The 15,753-nt window shown below is 46.0% G+C and overlaps 1 protein-coding gene across 2 annotated transcripts; it reads right to left on the bottom strand.

Moving 5' to 3' along the window:
• Positions 1 to 2,179: 2,179 nt before the first annotated feature.
• LOC147974363 (histidine-containing phosphotransfer protein 2-like) lies at positions 2,180 to 5,306 on the bottom strand. Of its 2 annotated transcripts, XM_087517426.1 has the most exons (6): positions 5,028 to 5,305; positions 4,794 to 4,915; positions 4,624 to 4,692; positions 3,375 to 3,446; positions 2,912 to 2,984; positions 2,180 to 2,532 (listed from the first exon to the last, which is right to left on the bottom strand). In XM_087517426.1, exons 1-6 carry the CDS (start codon positions 5,085 to 5,087, stop codon positions 2,497 to 2,499), a joined length of 432 nt encoding a protein of 143 aa, XP_087373552.1. In that variant the 5' UTR covers positions 5,088 to 5,305; the 3' UTR covers positions 2,180 to 2,496. The 2 variants fall into 2 exon arrangements, with proteins under 2 accessions (XP_087373552.1, XP_087373553.1); XM_087517427.1 differs by lacking the exon at positions 3,375 to 3,446 and having other exon boundaries at positions 5,028 to 5,306.
• Positions 5,307 to 15,753: the final 10,447 nt, after the last annotated feature.

The following is a 15,753-nucleotide window of genomic DNA, read 5'->3' as shown; positions in this document are numbered from 1 at the left end:
TCCATGCGCCTATTGATGGACATGGCCAACAAATATGCAAATGGAGAGGAAGATGACAGATTCCAAAAAGGAGAACCTCAAACCAGCCGACTGCTCATAATGGGTAGAACAATTAGATTTGCAAGAGCGACAAGAACAAGCGCCGTCAGAATAGACGTTGGAGATGGTCGCATTTGTCAGCTAAGGAAAGAAAGGTGTGGGGCAGAAAAAAGAATGGAGCCCGCGAAATAAACAGGAGAGTGAGAATATACTGGACAAGCCTTGTTGTATCAAGAATAATTTGGAATTCGGACACACACGCACACGCACACGCGAGCGCGCGCGCACGCACACACACACACACTAGCACTTATGCCCATGCTTTGCGACCGAAAAGAAAATTAGAGTTATGTGCAATCACAATGGTTCATAGCGAATACACTATGAAGAAATGCTAGTTGTCCCACCTATATATGCAAAGAAATGCTGATTGTTCCATTCACCTAAACATCCAACAGTGCTACCGACGGCAGGGAGGCGCACGCTGAGGTCTAGAAGAAATACATATCAGCCGCACAATCACGAAAGGAGCCATAGCGTAGTTGGGAGTTCCACGTAAGGTCATCGGTGCATAGCGTAATTGGGAGTTTTTTTTTCGGGGTTGTAGTTGGGAGTTCCACATAAGGTCATCGGTGCCTACTAGACGCTCAGAACACGGGCAGTCATCTGGACATAGCTGGCTAGCCATGCCTCGCTTGTTTTTTTTTGAGATAAGCCTCGCTTGATGCAGGGCCGTCTTTTGCCCCGGACAACATGAAATATCCATGCATCTGTTTCTTGATATAATTAGAATTTTCATCCATGCACAGGCCTAATGAAACAACGGGAGGAACCCGTCAGGCGAAGGCCCAACCCAGCAAATTGGAAACTCAATCTTGTGTGGGCTTTGACACAGATAACAAAATTTATAGAAAAAATAACTTCACTTTAGAACACATCATCTTGTCTGGCTGGGTGGCAACCCCTGGGTTGTCTCTTTAACCCGCGCCACGGATAACAAAATCTATAGAAAAAATAACTTCACCTTAGAACACATCATCTTATCTGGAGGGTGGCAACCCCTGGGTTGTCTCTTGTATAGATCGTGCGTTTGACTCCTGGCTCCGGCGATTATTTTTTAGTCTTCAGCAGACTCCCGGTTTCGTTCGTACGTACGGGACAAGCACATATGTCCGTGCATTGCAACGGGAAAGAAAATTAGGGTTATGTGCAATCACAATGATTCATAGCGAGTACACTATGAAGAAACGCTAGTTGTTCCACCTATGTATGCAAAGAAATGCTGATTGTCCCATTCACCTAAACATCCAACAGTGCTACCGACGGCAGGGAGGCGCACGCCGAGGTCTAGAAGAAATACATATCAACCGCACAATCACAAAAGGAGCCATAGTGTAGTTGGGAATTCCACGTAAGGTCATCGGTGCATAGGGTAGTTGGGAGTTCTTTTTTTGTGGGGAGTAGTTGGGAGTTCCCCGTAAGGTCATCCGTGCCTATTAGACGCCCAGACCACCGACGGTCATCTGGACATCGCCGGCTAGCCATGCCTCGCTTGATGCAAGGCCGTCTTTTGCCCCGTACAACATGAAATATTCATTCATCTGTTTCTTGGCATAATTAGAATTTGCATCCATGCATAGGCCCAACGAAACAACGGGAGGAATCCGTCAGGCGAAGGCCCAACCCAGCAACGTGGAAACTCAACCTTGCGTGGGCTTCGACTTTGTGTGGGATCTTTAACCAGCGTCACAGATAACAAAATCTATAGAACCGATAACTTCACATTAGAATGCATTATCTTGTCTGGATGGGTGGCAACCCCTTGGTTGCCTCTTGTATAGGTCGTGTGTTCGACTCCTGGCTCAGGCGATCCCTGAGGACTGCAAGCTTCATGATCCCCTAGATGTTGCCCTGCATCACCTTTAGGGGCCCCTCCCAGCATATCCGTTGTTCTTCTCTGGCGGACAAACGATCAGTTCGCTGTTGCGGCGATGCTGCGAGATTCTGATGGTGGTGACAGCGGCCAGGAGGCAACACCTCTCGGTATACCGGCCAACAACAAGATTTTAGCTTGGTTCAAGAACCAACAAATCTCTCCCCTCACCCAAAGGGGAGGAAACAACATTTCACAAGACGGTAATTAAAAACAACAAACAACATACAAGAAACCAAGCCAAAAAGAAACCAACCAAATATAGAGTTTACGCATAGCCAACAGGCTATCCATGACACACGAGTATATAGTGTTGATAGACAAAGACATCGACACACAAGACAACAAGTTCCATTTGCAGGGTGGTCGCGAGCCCGGAGTGCCAAAGCAAGAATCGTCATGTGATTCCACGCTTCCCCCTCCAAAAGCCCAGCAACTGCTGAATGCTGACTACATCTTGAGAGATACATCCTCCGCATCATGCCAGATCACACGGGGCTATGCTCTTTTGGCTTCAATTACTGCTACTTAGGACCCAAGGCTGCAATCTGCTGCTCCAACTACATCAAAAGAAGAATAGATTATTATGATAGGTCTACGAAGTACAGTGCTGCTTAAGTGGGTACATGGCAAAGGTTAAGTTGAGCTGGGAAACAAGGAGATACAACTGCTTTTTTTGAGCTAATGTATACATCTAACGAAACATTGTGACAAAATTAAGGCAGAAACATTCAACGACCAAATGGGACTTTCGAAAACCTCGAACTAAGTGCTCCAGAAACCAAAAAACATATTGCTATAAAAATTTCAACAGTAACAAAAATAAGATCAAGGCTATTATTGTTTTTTTATCTTAAGCAATATATGACCAGTCTATGTATTTACGATACTTGTGAGAAGTTGGAAGTCAAAAGCCAACATAGACGCATAAGATGCTACCTGCATAATGGCCTGTAGCCTGCCGCGCACATCATAGAACTCGTTCCTAAGAAGATTCAATGCCGTGAGACACCTGAAATAATGCAAACACACCACACTGTCACGTTCTGAAGGGGTTAAGCAAACTGAATTGAAATGCTTCGGAAATTGTAACCCGTTGTTTGAGAAAGAACTCTAGCCATCAAAACTTAGTTGTGGTATAAACAGAAGTCTAGAGTAACAAGTTACATGAGAATTATCAAAGAGGCATATATTGAGATAAAGAAGTGAGTTATATCAATCACCTTATTGGAGATGAAGTGAACAAGCAGGTTAGTTCTTATGAACCTTAGATTAATATGAGCCAAAAATAGTGTCATAAAAGACAAAATAAGCTTGCAGGTTTCACAGAGGGGATTTGATAATCACATAGAGTAGAGAATAATTACTATGCAACATATATAGTAAGGTATCAAGAACTGACCCTTCTTTGTTCTTTGCCTTGTAGAACTGGCGAAAGTGCTCGCAGGCGAGGTTAACTTTCCTAGCACCAACACTGATACATGCTAAAAAGAGCAAGATCAAGAAACTGAAAATTTCTCAAACTTAACAAACGCTAAGGAATGTTGATTCACATAAGCATAATTGCGGTGTCACAATAATATTGGGGGAGTCATTCATCATGGTTATTACCAAGATATTTTTTTTGATAAACCGGAAAAGAAAACAACATTGTTGGCCTTATGTGCGATAGCAGTTAGTAGTGCTAGAGATATTTATAAAACGATAAAATTTCCCTGGCCTAACAGGATGAATATCGGCATTTCCATTTGCACAGAACACAACTAAACTCGTCTCTTGGAATTATGGCTAAACGACAACACAAACTGCACAAGGCACATACCCACAACGTATACACACCCACGACGACAGATCCAAATAGAGACAGCATCAATGTATGTAGCGGAGAAACACCCATTGGCGTTACATAGAGCAGGAGATCATTAATACGTTGTTGAATATCACATTCAATAGTACGAGAAATTTCCACAAGACGACAAAGTTTTCCTAGACAAGTTTTAGCATTACCATTGGCAGGAATGCCGACAATTCCATCTTATGAAATATGAAACAAAACTAAACTCAGCTCTTCTATTGATGTGTATACGACAACCGCAAACGACACAACACCGACACATCCGAATAGAAATGTGGACAGACGAGGAAAACCGCCACCACCGTTATCCTGAATAGCATATCACTAGTAATAACATGATGGCTCACAAGACGACAAAGTTTCAATTTCTCGTCGAGCCATAACATTGCCGTTGGATGAATACCAGTACCCCCGTTAGGTACACAACAATTATTTCCTTAACGAGTTTTAGCATTTTGCCATTGCCAGGAATGCCGACAATTCCGTTATACTAAACCCAGCTCTTATATTTATGCGTATACGACAACCGCAAATGACACAGCACCGACACATCCTAATAGATTTGTGGACAGACAAGAAAAACCGCCATCGCCGTTACGCTGAATAGCATATCACTAGCTAATACCAGGAAGGCTCGCAAGACGACAAAGTTTTAATTTCTCGTCGAGCCTTAAACATTGCCGTTGGACACTTATACTTATGGCTACGCAGTAGTGCGAAGCCGCAAACAACACCTACCAAAGGGTAATGCCCATGACAAACACATCAGAATCGATGCAGTGGGGAAATAAATCACCTGCAGCTGCACGCCTTGAGCTGGTGCACCAGTTCGCCCACCATTTCGAAGTTGACGACGGGCAGGTTCCTGGGAGGGAATCAGAAATTAAGCAGAGGAGACGAAATCAATACTCAAGACGATCGGGATAAGGAGAGCAGAGGGCTTGGGCGCGGTGGTACGGCACGGACAGAAGGCTGGTGATATCGTTGAGCATCCTGTCGGCGTCGCCGAGGAAGATGTTGATGACCTCGGGGACGAACCCCTCGTCCTGTGGCGACTGCAGCTGTTGGTAGTACTCGTCCAGAATTCCCTGGATCCATCAGGCCAAGTCAGAAGACAGCCATACAGCCATCCGGGGCACGAATTCCAGCCCCAGGGCCACACGGTCGCGCGCTACAGAGTTGAGGGGAGGGACGACTCACCGTGGCGTACATGTAGCTGATGTGCTCGTTGAGCTGGCTTCTTAGCGCGGCGGCCGACATGGCGAAGCGAGGAGGTCCGGGAGTCCGGCGATCCGGGAGACAGAGGTCGGAATTCGAAGCTGCTGGCGGAGTGGACGAGGACAGGAGAGGAGTGCAGGTCACGGAGGCTCTCTCACGGAGCCTTTTGGCAGGGAGTGCTCGTTAAACTCTACTGTGCTGGCCGCTATCAATGAAGAGCTTGGAGAGGAGTGCAGGCAGGTCACGGTGGCTCTCTCACGGAGCCTTTTGGCAGGGAGTGCTCTACTGGCTGGCCGTCATCAATGAAGAGCTTAAAGTTGAAGATGGCATACGTGCGTGTGCATGCAGCTACATTTTGGTGGATGAATGGATGGATGCCGGGCCAGTAAGCTACAGGTTGACCACGACAGCGTCAGCCAGGCAAGCAGATGCTAGAAGGGCTTGACCACTCGTTCGGTCCTTAGCCCATGCCCCACTGGTCATTGACGGAAGGGAGTGTTGCTTTTGCAATGCATAGCCCCTCACTAAATAGTAAACTAGATCGGGATCGCGCCTTGGCGCGAGGGTGTCTGTTCAAACATTTTGGTCAAGCAAGTAATACTAAGTCCTAAGTCCAGTAGTAATCTTGGTTTAGCATATACATTCATACAGAGTAACAATACAATGAAGATTCAGTACAATAATGTTCATCTAAGGTTGTCTGAATTTCAGTTTCACATGAATATATATTTACTAAAACACTTCCACTATTTGCACCAGAAGGCATCGTAAATGGTCCTCCAATGTGTTCTTGATGCCGAGCCCTACAGAGAAGGAAGAAGGGAACATGCGATCAAAGAGCACTACAAGAAAACTGAGATGCTGTGTCGAAAATCCTCGTGACGGAGATGGACAATGTCATGGAAATACCTAATGTGTGATATTTTCGTGGGTGGCGTCATTGATTACCGCAAATCAGAGACGATAGAAGTCACTAAGTCGTTTCAACCTTTGAGCGCACCTGGCTACCAATTTCTACGACGGTTTGGTAATTTCTTTGACGAACCTAATAGAGTCGCCGAATATTGCGAATGTTTTATGATAAAATTTTCTCAACTAATGTCTACCGATGGGACCCGCCATAGCTGCTTCCACTAGTAGAAAATAGGGCTTTGGTCACAGCTCAATATACAAATTAGTCCCGGTTGCATTACGAACAGGGACTAATGTGAGCATTAGTCCTGGTTCGAGCGGCTAAAGGCATTAGTCCCGGTTCAAATGAGACCTTTAGTCCCGTTTTGAGACACGAACCGCGACTAAAGGGTGCGATGCTCTTTAGTCCCGGTTCGTGTCTCAAACCGGGACTAAAGATTAGACCTTTAGTCCCGGTTTGAGACACGAATCGGGACTAAATGGTGTGATGCCCTTTATTCTCGGTTCGTGTCTCGAACCGGGACTAAAGGGGTTCGTGTCTCAAACCCTACCACCCCCCTTGTATCGTCATTTCAGTTTTGAAAAAAACAAAAGAAAATGATAAAAACTTCAAAAAATAAAATCCTTCGAGATATAGTTATATTACTACATCTACTAGTTAGGAAAATTTTAAAACTTAAATTTGGACATGTTTTGTAAAAAAATGTTATGAAAAAGTAAAACGGCCATAACTTCTGCATACGATGTCGAAAAAACGTATGATATATCAAAATGTTCAGCATGAAAATCTGCATCCGATTTTGACTGCCGTAGGCCTGTTTGCAAATTTTTTGAATCCTCAAATTTTAAAAGAAAAAATGTTATGCTCAAATGTCGTTTTTTTAAATTTCGGTTAAATCTGGTCAAACTACTTATTCAAGAAGTATTAGTGTTACTAAATAATTATTCAAGAATATTAGTTTTACTAAATAATTATTTCAGTTTTTTTGATTTTTGGTTAAATTTGGTCACACTATGGTCAAACTACTTATTCAAGAAATATTAGTGTTACTAAATAATTATTGTTTTTTAGAATAATAGTTTCAAACTCAAACAGTGAAACATGTGACTTCATGCTCAAGCTAAACTCCTGAGGGTTAATAGGATTGACATCTTACTATTGTCAGGAAAACAACAAATGCAGACTTGGAAACGAGGGAGAATAGAACCCGGAAGTTAAACGTGCTCAGGCTTGAGTAGTGAGAGGATGGGTGACCGGCCGGGAAGTTAGATAATTTGGAATGATGAGGGGTGATTAGAGATTAGAGGTTAAATTGAGCAGTGATGAGGGGTGTTTAGAGATTAAATTATCAAATAATTCAGAAATTTGAAAATCGGGAAAATTAAAAAAATTTAAAAAAAAATCATAAAATTTCCTTTAGTCCCGGTTGGTGTCCAGACAGCGGCCACGTGGAGGGCCTTTAGTCCCGGTTCGTAACAGAACCGGGCCCTCTAGAACCGGGACAAATGGGCCTTTTTCTACTAGTGTTCATGGCTTATTGAGCGGTAGGACCTGTGTACCAATGTTTGCAGTAGGACCCACCTTGTTTTTTTAGAGTCTAGTGAGCTCTATAAATATTTTCTTCCATCTAATATAGATAGGTAATAGCCAGTGAAAAACTTATTTTGTTCCACCTAAAAAAATAGATAGTGGCCGGGCAAAAAAAACTTGAAACCATGCATTCATGAGCTGATGTTATTTCGTTCTATACAAAAATAAAAATGGAAATATAAGTTAACAAGTAAAAGTTTGGTACACGGGGTTTGAACCGGGGACCATTATGGTCTGAGCAAACGGCGGTGCTAATAGGCTAGAATTTTATTTAGATACTTATATGTATTTAGATACTATATGCATCCGAAAAATAATATTATGGTCATTGACCGAATGGAGCGTCCCTTTTGCAATGCATAGCCTATCACTAAGAAGTACATTGCATACATATACTATATGTTAGTTTAGCTAATGCATATTCTTGGCATGTTGATATCTTTTACCTCGAAAACATAAATACATAAAAAACATAAATACGTAATAATGTTGGTTTGTGCTAAAACAAGGAAAGAAATCATGATTTCATCAGATGCAAAATGCCAAATCAATTTGTAGATTTTTTAGTGGTATTCACATCGGATCCGGCTTGCCTACTCCCTCTCCATGCTTCCATCCGTGCTCCCACTTCATCCTACGGCTATCTTTTTCCCTTTTTCCTTTCTAATCTAATCATCTCCCCCCTGATTTTAAGAGGGTGGGGCCAGACCTTATTTTGTCCAATCAAATCAAGCCACATATGCGGGAGTACGGATGGGCACACGGGGAGGGAGCAGGCAAGTCTCGTCCATTCACATCGGACGTGGACTTTAATTTGGAACATGGTTCCATGGGAACCCCCTGCGAATAGTAAATTTGGAAAACATACTTGGACAAAAAATCTGATCTTTTTGTAAGATATGTAGCCGACCGATATACTCGCGTATGAAGCTTCATGATGAAATGATATCCGTGGTATTCTGAGCAAAAATGACGAAATGATGCTATAAAAAAGGCAACTGCTAGGCGTCAGCCGGAAAGGATCAGCCGCCTCGCCAGCCATCGATTCACCCTAATAAGAACCCGTTTGATCCTCCTGTTGAGTTGACCATGCCATCTCTTCAATCCCCATGTACGCAACATCCGCGTAAGTTGCAAAAAAAACACCTGCATAAGTTGCAAAGCAGCATCCCCGATTCCCGACCCATGCCCTCGTGTACCTCCAGTGGGGGCATCAGCTTCCGTCGACAGAGCATGCTGTAACATAGCATCCTACACGACTCCGGCGGCAGCTCATAAGCTCATCACGCTCGAGCATGCTGCAATGCAGCACCCACGTGACTTCGGCTAGCAACCGCGCTAGTCCATCTTGCAAGCACAACGGTGGCAGCATGCGATGCTACATCACAACTCCTTTCTTCCTGCTTGCCACGGATCTCTGGCTTGCAGCACCCTGACCCGGCTCTATCGCAACCTTGAAGTAGCCGACGCTCCAAGCTAGCGGCCATATGACACTCCGGTGAGTGGCCTCAAAGTACGAGCACATTAGCTGCTATGACCACCCGTTGAACCAACGACAACTGTTGCATTGTCGGCGAGCTCTTAGGTTGCAGCATCGGCCGCGGCTACCATGCCGACAAGCTTGTGGTAGCAACGTCAACGAGGCTCTGCAGTTGCAGCATCGGCATGCGAGTGCGGTCTTGTAACATTGGCCTCTAGCAACGCTAGATTGCAGCAGGCCAGGAGCCATGGCAGCTGCGACGACCGGCTACAATAGCATTGCCGCACTCTGGCGAGGATATAAGGTTCCAGAACTAGCGAGTGCTGCCACGAGCGGCTTCCTGGGTTAGATCGAGTAGATGCTACGGGGGAGATCTGATCAACACGCTGGGGGTAGGAGAAAAAAATAGCGGTGAATGCTTTGTTGGTCGGGAGCTGAGATGCGCTGGTCTCAGCGGGATGCGTGGCAAGCATAGGAGGCATCTCAAGGATTTTCCAATAAAAACACACTTTTGAACGAATAGTATGTTGTTGTTAACCTTGTCCTCTTTCCTAGTTTCCTAAGACTGTACGTCTTTCTTCTTTGTGTTTCAGTTATAGACACCTAGGAGTTTATCTGTACGTGTTTTGTACGTACATGTTTCTGTATGGCCAGAAGCGTGCTTAGTCCACGTTGCAGCCAAGTCGTGTCTAACGTTTTCGTAGCACGAGCGAGTCCACGATCTGAAGCCGTGGGATGGTGCGAGCATGTTGGGTCGGGGCGTAGAAGTCGCTCAGTTTGTTTTCCCTGTTGAATAAAAGAAGAGAAACAGAAAAGACGCTGGAATTAAGGCGTCGCAAAACTGTCTCCCGTGTTCGTGTGTGTTTTCTGTTCGTCCTCGAGTTCCTCCTGGGCTCAGATCGAGGCATCCACAGATCGCGTGTGTGTAGATCACGACCTGAAAGCTGTCAATTGGTATCAGAGCTTCGGGTTTCTAGGTTCCTGCGGCGTCCGGCGGCGGTGATCGGAGGCGATTGGTGGAGATGGGGGATACGTCTCCTAAGAAGAGCGACGGGAAGAGCGGCGGCAGCGGTGGCGGAAAGTACACGCCGCCGGCAGCCAGGAGGCCGAGCACAGGCGACGGTGATGGCGCCGTGGTGCTGGCTGCTCCGTCGAGAGCCACCAATGTGCCCGTGCAGTACCCCATGCTGACGGACACGAACTACTCTTTGTGGGATATCAAGATGAAAGTGTTGATGAAGGCGCTACGTGTCTGGTCGGCGATTGATGGCTCCGGTGAGTACGACCAAGCGGCGGACGAGGGGGCCTTCGCGGCGCTCTCCCAGTCCGTCCCGGATCATGTTATGCTGCAGGTTGCGGACTGTGACACCGCGCAGGAGGCGTGGGAGATGATCCGATGTGCCCGCGTCGGAGAGGATCGCGTGAAGAAGGCACGCGCGCGGCAACTGAAAAGGCAGTTCGATCGCCTCGACATGGCGGACGGGGAAACTATCCCGGAGTTTGCCAGGAAACTCACCACACTGGTGAGCGAGATCCGCTCCCTCGGCGTCACCCTTGGGGAAGAGGCCGTGGTGGAGCGTCTATTCAGCGCCGTCCCGGATCGCTTCGCTGACATCGTCAACACCATTGAGCAGTGGGGTGACATGTCGACGATGACTCTGCAGGAGGCAGTTGGGCGCCTCACAGCGTTCGAGGAGAACCAGCGCGGGCGCCGGCAGAACCGCAGCGACAAGGATGAGCAGCTGATGCTCGTCACACGTGCCCTCGAATCGCTGATGAAAGGAAAGAAATCGACTGACAGTGGCGGTGCCTCAGGTTCCGGTGCAAAGAGAGGCGGAGGACAAGGCGGCAGCCAGGACAAAGGTCGTGGTGACCATGGCCGGAACAATGGGAAGGGCAAGCAGAAAAAGCATCGTAAGTTTGATATTTCAAAAGTTAAGTGTTTTAACTGCAATGTCAATGGTCATTTCGCCTCTGATTGCCCGGAACCGAAGCGAGAGAAGGCCAATCTTGTGCAAAAGCAAGTTGATGAGGATCCAGCACTGTTGTTGACAGAGGTGTGCACTCTGGTTGAGGTGACAGAGACAGTGAGTGAAACTGTGATGCTGCACGAGGACAAAGTACAACCTAAGCTGCAGGGAAGCATGGATAAGGCCTGGTATTTGGACACCGGGGCTAGCAACCATATGACTGGGTGCTTAAACAAATTTGCAGAGATCGATCATTCCATTCGCGGTGCAGTGAAATTTGGAGATGGTTCCACTGTTGAGATCGAGGGACGAGGCTCGGTTTTGTTTGAGGCATACACTGGTGATCACCGCATCTTGACTGAGGTGTACTACATACCGAGGCTGAAAAACAATATCATTAGCCTCGGCCAGCTTGACGAGATAGGCTGCAAATATTCAGTTGAGGATGGAGTGATGGTGGTGCAAGACCGAGAGTGCAAGGTGCTAGCTAAAGTGAGAAGAACCAAAAACCGGCTGTATGTGTTTCATATTGACATCACATTGCCAGAGTGTTTGCTGTCCAAGTCAGGTGATGACGCATGGCTTTGGCATGCAAGATATGGTCATGTGAGCTTCTCAGCGCTAAGAATTTTAGGTCAGAAGGAGATGGTGAGAGGTTTACCATTGATAGATCAAGGTGATCGGTTTTGTGATGGCTGTTTGGTCGCTAAGCAGCGCCGTAGACCATTTCCTGCTGAAGCTAACTTTCGCGCAGACGAAGCTCTGCAGCTGTTGCACGGAGATCTCTGTGGCCCAATTTCTCCAGCAACTTTTGGTGGGAAAAAGTACTTCTTGTTGATAGTGGACGATTGCACTCGCTATATGTGGGTTGTGCTCATCAAAAGCAAGGATGAGGCACTAGGTGCAGTGAAGAAGATCAAGGCATCAGTTGAGACTGAATTGAAACTGACTGTCAGGGCACTTCGGATAGATAGAGGAGGCGAATTCACCTCAAGGGAGTTTGTTCAGTTCTGTGAAGATTTGGGGATCAAGCACCATCTCTCTGCTCCGTACTCGCCGCAACAAAATGGTGTGGTTGAACGCCGAAACCAAACTGTCGTGGGGATGGCGCGGAGCCTGTTGAAGAACAAACAATTGCCAGGTACTTTCTGGGGTGAAGCTGTAGCCACTGCAGTTTTTCTGCTCAACCGTGCACCAACTAAGAGTTTCCCAAATATGACTCCATATGAGGCTCTGTACAAGAAGAAACCGGATGTGCATTTTCTGCGCACATTTGGATGTCTTGGACATGTTAAGAAAATTGGTGCACATCTTCCCAAGCTGGCTGATCGCAGTTCGGTCATGATCTTCATTGGTTATGAGCCAAATTCAAAGGCATACAAAATGTTTGATCCAAGGACAAACAAACTGCACATCTCTCGTGAAGTAGTATTTGAAGAAGATGGACAGTGGGATTGGGTTTCAGAGAAGACTGAACCGACACAGCCGAGTAGTGTTACCTTCACAGTTCAGTATGGTGCACATCTGGACATTGGCGTGCCCATGCCATCTCCAATACCTGGGAATTGCAGGTTGATCACGAGGTGAGAAGTTCTGAAAGTACAGCTGAACCAGAGACCCCGATGACGGCGGTGCAGTCATCCCCAAACTCTGTATCACCACCAACAAATGTTTCAGAACCAACAACGTCAGAAGGACCACAAAGGTACCGGCTGCTCGACGATATTTATGATGAAACTTTCGAGATTGATGGTGATGAATATAGCTTGTGTATGTTGGGAATGGCTGAACCAACCTCGTACCTGGAGGCAAGCAAAGATGCATGCTGGAGGCGTGCAATGCAGGACGGTTTGAGCTCCATTAAAGAAAATAAGACTTGGAAGCTCACGCATCTACCACCAGGTACAAAGCCAATTGGTCTTAAGTGGGTTTTTAAATTGAAGAAGGACTCACATGGCAACGTAGTGAAGCATAAGGCCAGGTTAGTAGCCAAGGGATATGTTCAGAGGCATGGAATTGACTTTGAGGAGGTGTATGCACCTGTTGCTCGTTTGGAAACCATCAGACTTATCATTGCACTTGCAGCTCAGGAGGGTTGGGAAATACATCATATGGATGTAAAGTCAGCATTTTTAAATGGTGAACTTGCTGAGGAAGTGTTTGTGTCACAGCCACCAGGGTTTGAAGTGAATGGAGAGGAAGAAAAAGTTCTGAAATTGAGCAAAGCTTTGTATGGTCTGAAGCAAGCTCCAAGGGCATGGAACACAAAGTTGGATCAAACTCTAGTGCAACTAGGTTTTGAAAAATGTCCTTTGGAACACGCCCTATACAAGAAGTGTCATGGCACATCCAAGTTGCTGGTTGGAGTATATGTAGATGATTTAATCATTACTGGAACAAGCACTGAAGAAGTGGCTTCTTTCAAAAAGCAAATGAAAGACAGATTCAGTATGAGTGATCTGGGGTTGCTGTCATATTATCTTGGAATAGAAGTATGACAAAGTCCAAGGAACATCTTTCTCTGTCAGTCAGGCTATGCTACAAAAATTCTTGAGAAGGCGGGAATGATGGACTGTAACCCAGCACATGTGCCGATGGAACCCAAACTGAAATTGAGGAAAACCAGTACAGCTCCACCAGTAGATGCTACTGAATACCGTAGCATTGTTGGAAGTCTCAGGTACTTAGTTCATACACGACCGGACATTGCTTTCCTTGTCGGTATTGTCAGTAGGTTCATGGAGAAACCAACCAGTGAACACTTGGCTGCTGTCAAGCACATCCTTAAATATGTGAAGGGGTCACTGGATTATGGGTGCTGTTATGAGAGGAAGGAAGGAACAGCATTGCGCCTGTATGGCTATAGTGACAGTGATATGGCTGGGGATGTTGATGATCGAAAAAGCACAAGTGGAGTTATGTTCTATCTTGGCCCTTGTCTGATCACTTGGTTCTCACAGAAACAGAAAGTCGTCGCTGTCTCATCATGTGAAGCTGAATATATGGCGGGCGCATATGCAGCTTGTCAAGGAATATGGTTGGCGAGGCTATTAGCTGATGTGCTCGGGCAGGAGGTTGATCAAGTATTGCTGAAAATTGATAACCAGTCAGCTATAACTCTCTGCAAAAACCCGGTCTACCATGACAGGAGTAAGCATATTGATATTAAATATCATTTCATCCGCGACATGGTGGAGTCAGGATCCGTGTCCGTGGAGCATGTCCGTAGTGGCGATCAGTTGGCTGACATACTCACAAAGCCGCTTGGAAGAATAAAATTTCTGGAGATGAGGGAGAGGATTGGCATGAGGGCAATGAAAGGCAAGTGACAAGTTTAAGGAGGTGATTGTTGTTGTTAACCTTGTCCTCTTTCCTAGTTTCCTAAGACTGTACGTCTTTCTTCTTTGTGTTTCAGTTATAGACACCTAGGAGTTTATCTGTACGTGTTTTGTACGTACATGCTTCTGTATGGCCAGAAGCGTGCTTAGTCCACGTTGCGGCCAAGTCGTGTCTAACGTTTTCGTAGCACGAGCGAGTCCACGATCTGAAGCCGTGGGATGGTGCGAGCATGTTGGGTCGTGGCGTAGAAGTCGCTCAGTTTGTTTTCCCTGTTGAATAAAAGAAGAGAAACAGAAAAGACGCTGGAATTAAGGCGTCGCAAAACTGTCTCCCGTGTTCGTGTGTGTTTTCTGTTCGTCCTCGAGTTCCTCCTGGGCTCAGATCGAGGCATCCACAGATCGCGTGTGTGTAGATCACGACCTGAAAGCTGTCATAGTATAATCCTGATTATATTTTCTTCACTAACAATACCACGGGTTCTCATTCGTTTATACAACTTCATATGGGAGTAGAATGGTCAAGCAAGTTTGATACCCCAAATTCCAAGATTTTTTTGCATTTCTCTAGTATTGTTTTTTCTGATTTTACAAATCATGTGGGTGTGCACCTTTGTATTCCAGTATTCACACCCTTTTATGTCAATGTAAGGCATCTATCTTCTCTCGCGATTGGTGAAGTTCGCAACAGTCGTCGCCACCGAAGTACCATGACGTCTGTTACCAGTTGTGGGGCAAGTTTGTGACGGAGCTATGCAATGTCGCAGTGGGCCGCGTGTAGCGAGGCATATCTGCCACCACAGAGGAAGTGGTGCACGCCTAAGCCGTTATTGTGTGCCGCTTTCGTGGGCGCGAGTGAGTCTTAACCTCCCTGCCGCCACTGTGGCAGTGTTCGATCTCGCTCCTCGTGTCATTTGGACCGCCTCCCGTGATTAGGAGAAAGAGCACCGAAATGCTGATGCGCTGCTCGTGGCCGAACGCACCGATGTCGAGTTGCTTACCAAGCTCCTGAAGGAGGACCCGGAGGTCCTCGCCAATAACCAAGCCTTCTTTGTAGTCAATGGCGGAGGAGTGCACGATCGACTGGTTGATGAACTCGCCGATGAGGAACTCGAACTTCTGAAAGTAGCTTAAGGGCAACGGCAAGTAGAGTTAGGACCTAGTTAAATGTTTATGCGGTCTTGATGTAGTAGGCAATGGACAATTTAATTATACTATGTGTGATGTTAATGTGGCACCGCTGTCGAATTTTTCAATGAACTTGTTTAAATTTGTGTACGAAAATTTGTAGGGATTAAGTTATAGGAAATCCACTAGATGAAGAGAAACTTGTATTCTAAAAAGTACTCCTTCTGTCCTAAAATGATCTTATATTTGTGGGGCACGTTTTGAGATTTTAGGATAGGGGGCCTGCTAGATA

The sequence above is a fragment of the Triticum urartu genome, chromosome 4A, assembly GCF_056163025.1.
Source record: "Triticum urartu cultivar PI428250 chromosome 4A, HENAU_Tu73, whole genome shotgun sequence".
Taxonomy (NCBI): Eukaryota; Viridiplantae; Streptophyta; class Magnoliopsida; order Poales; family Poaceae; genus Triticum; species Triticum urartu.
Note: the sequence above shows the minus strand (reverse complement) of the source record. Positions and strands in the feature narration are given on the sequence as shown.

What these genes read in the sequence shown, in the direction of transcription:
- LOC147974363 (XM_087517426.1), bottom strand. Translation starts at nt 5,087, where the DNA reads ATGTCGGCCGCCGCGCTAAGAAGCCAGCTCAACGAGCACATCAGCTAC. An exon ending in TCAGCTACATGTACGCCACG is followed by an intron (nt 4,916 to 5,027) that starts GTGAGTCGTCCC and finishes TGATGGATCCAG; the next exon opens with GGAATTCTGGACGAGTACTA. An exon ending in GGCTACAGGCCATTATGCAG is followed by an intron (nt 2,533 to 2,911) that starts GTAGCATCTTAT and finishes CTTTTGATGTAG; the next exon opens with TTGGAGCAGCAGATTGCAGC.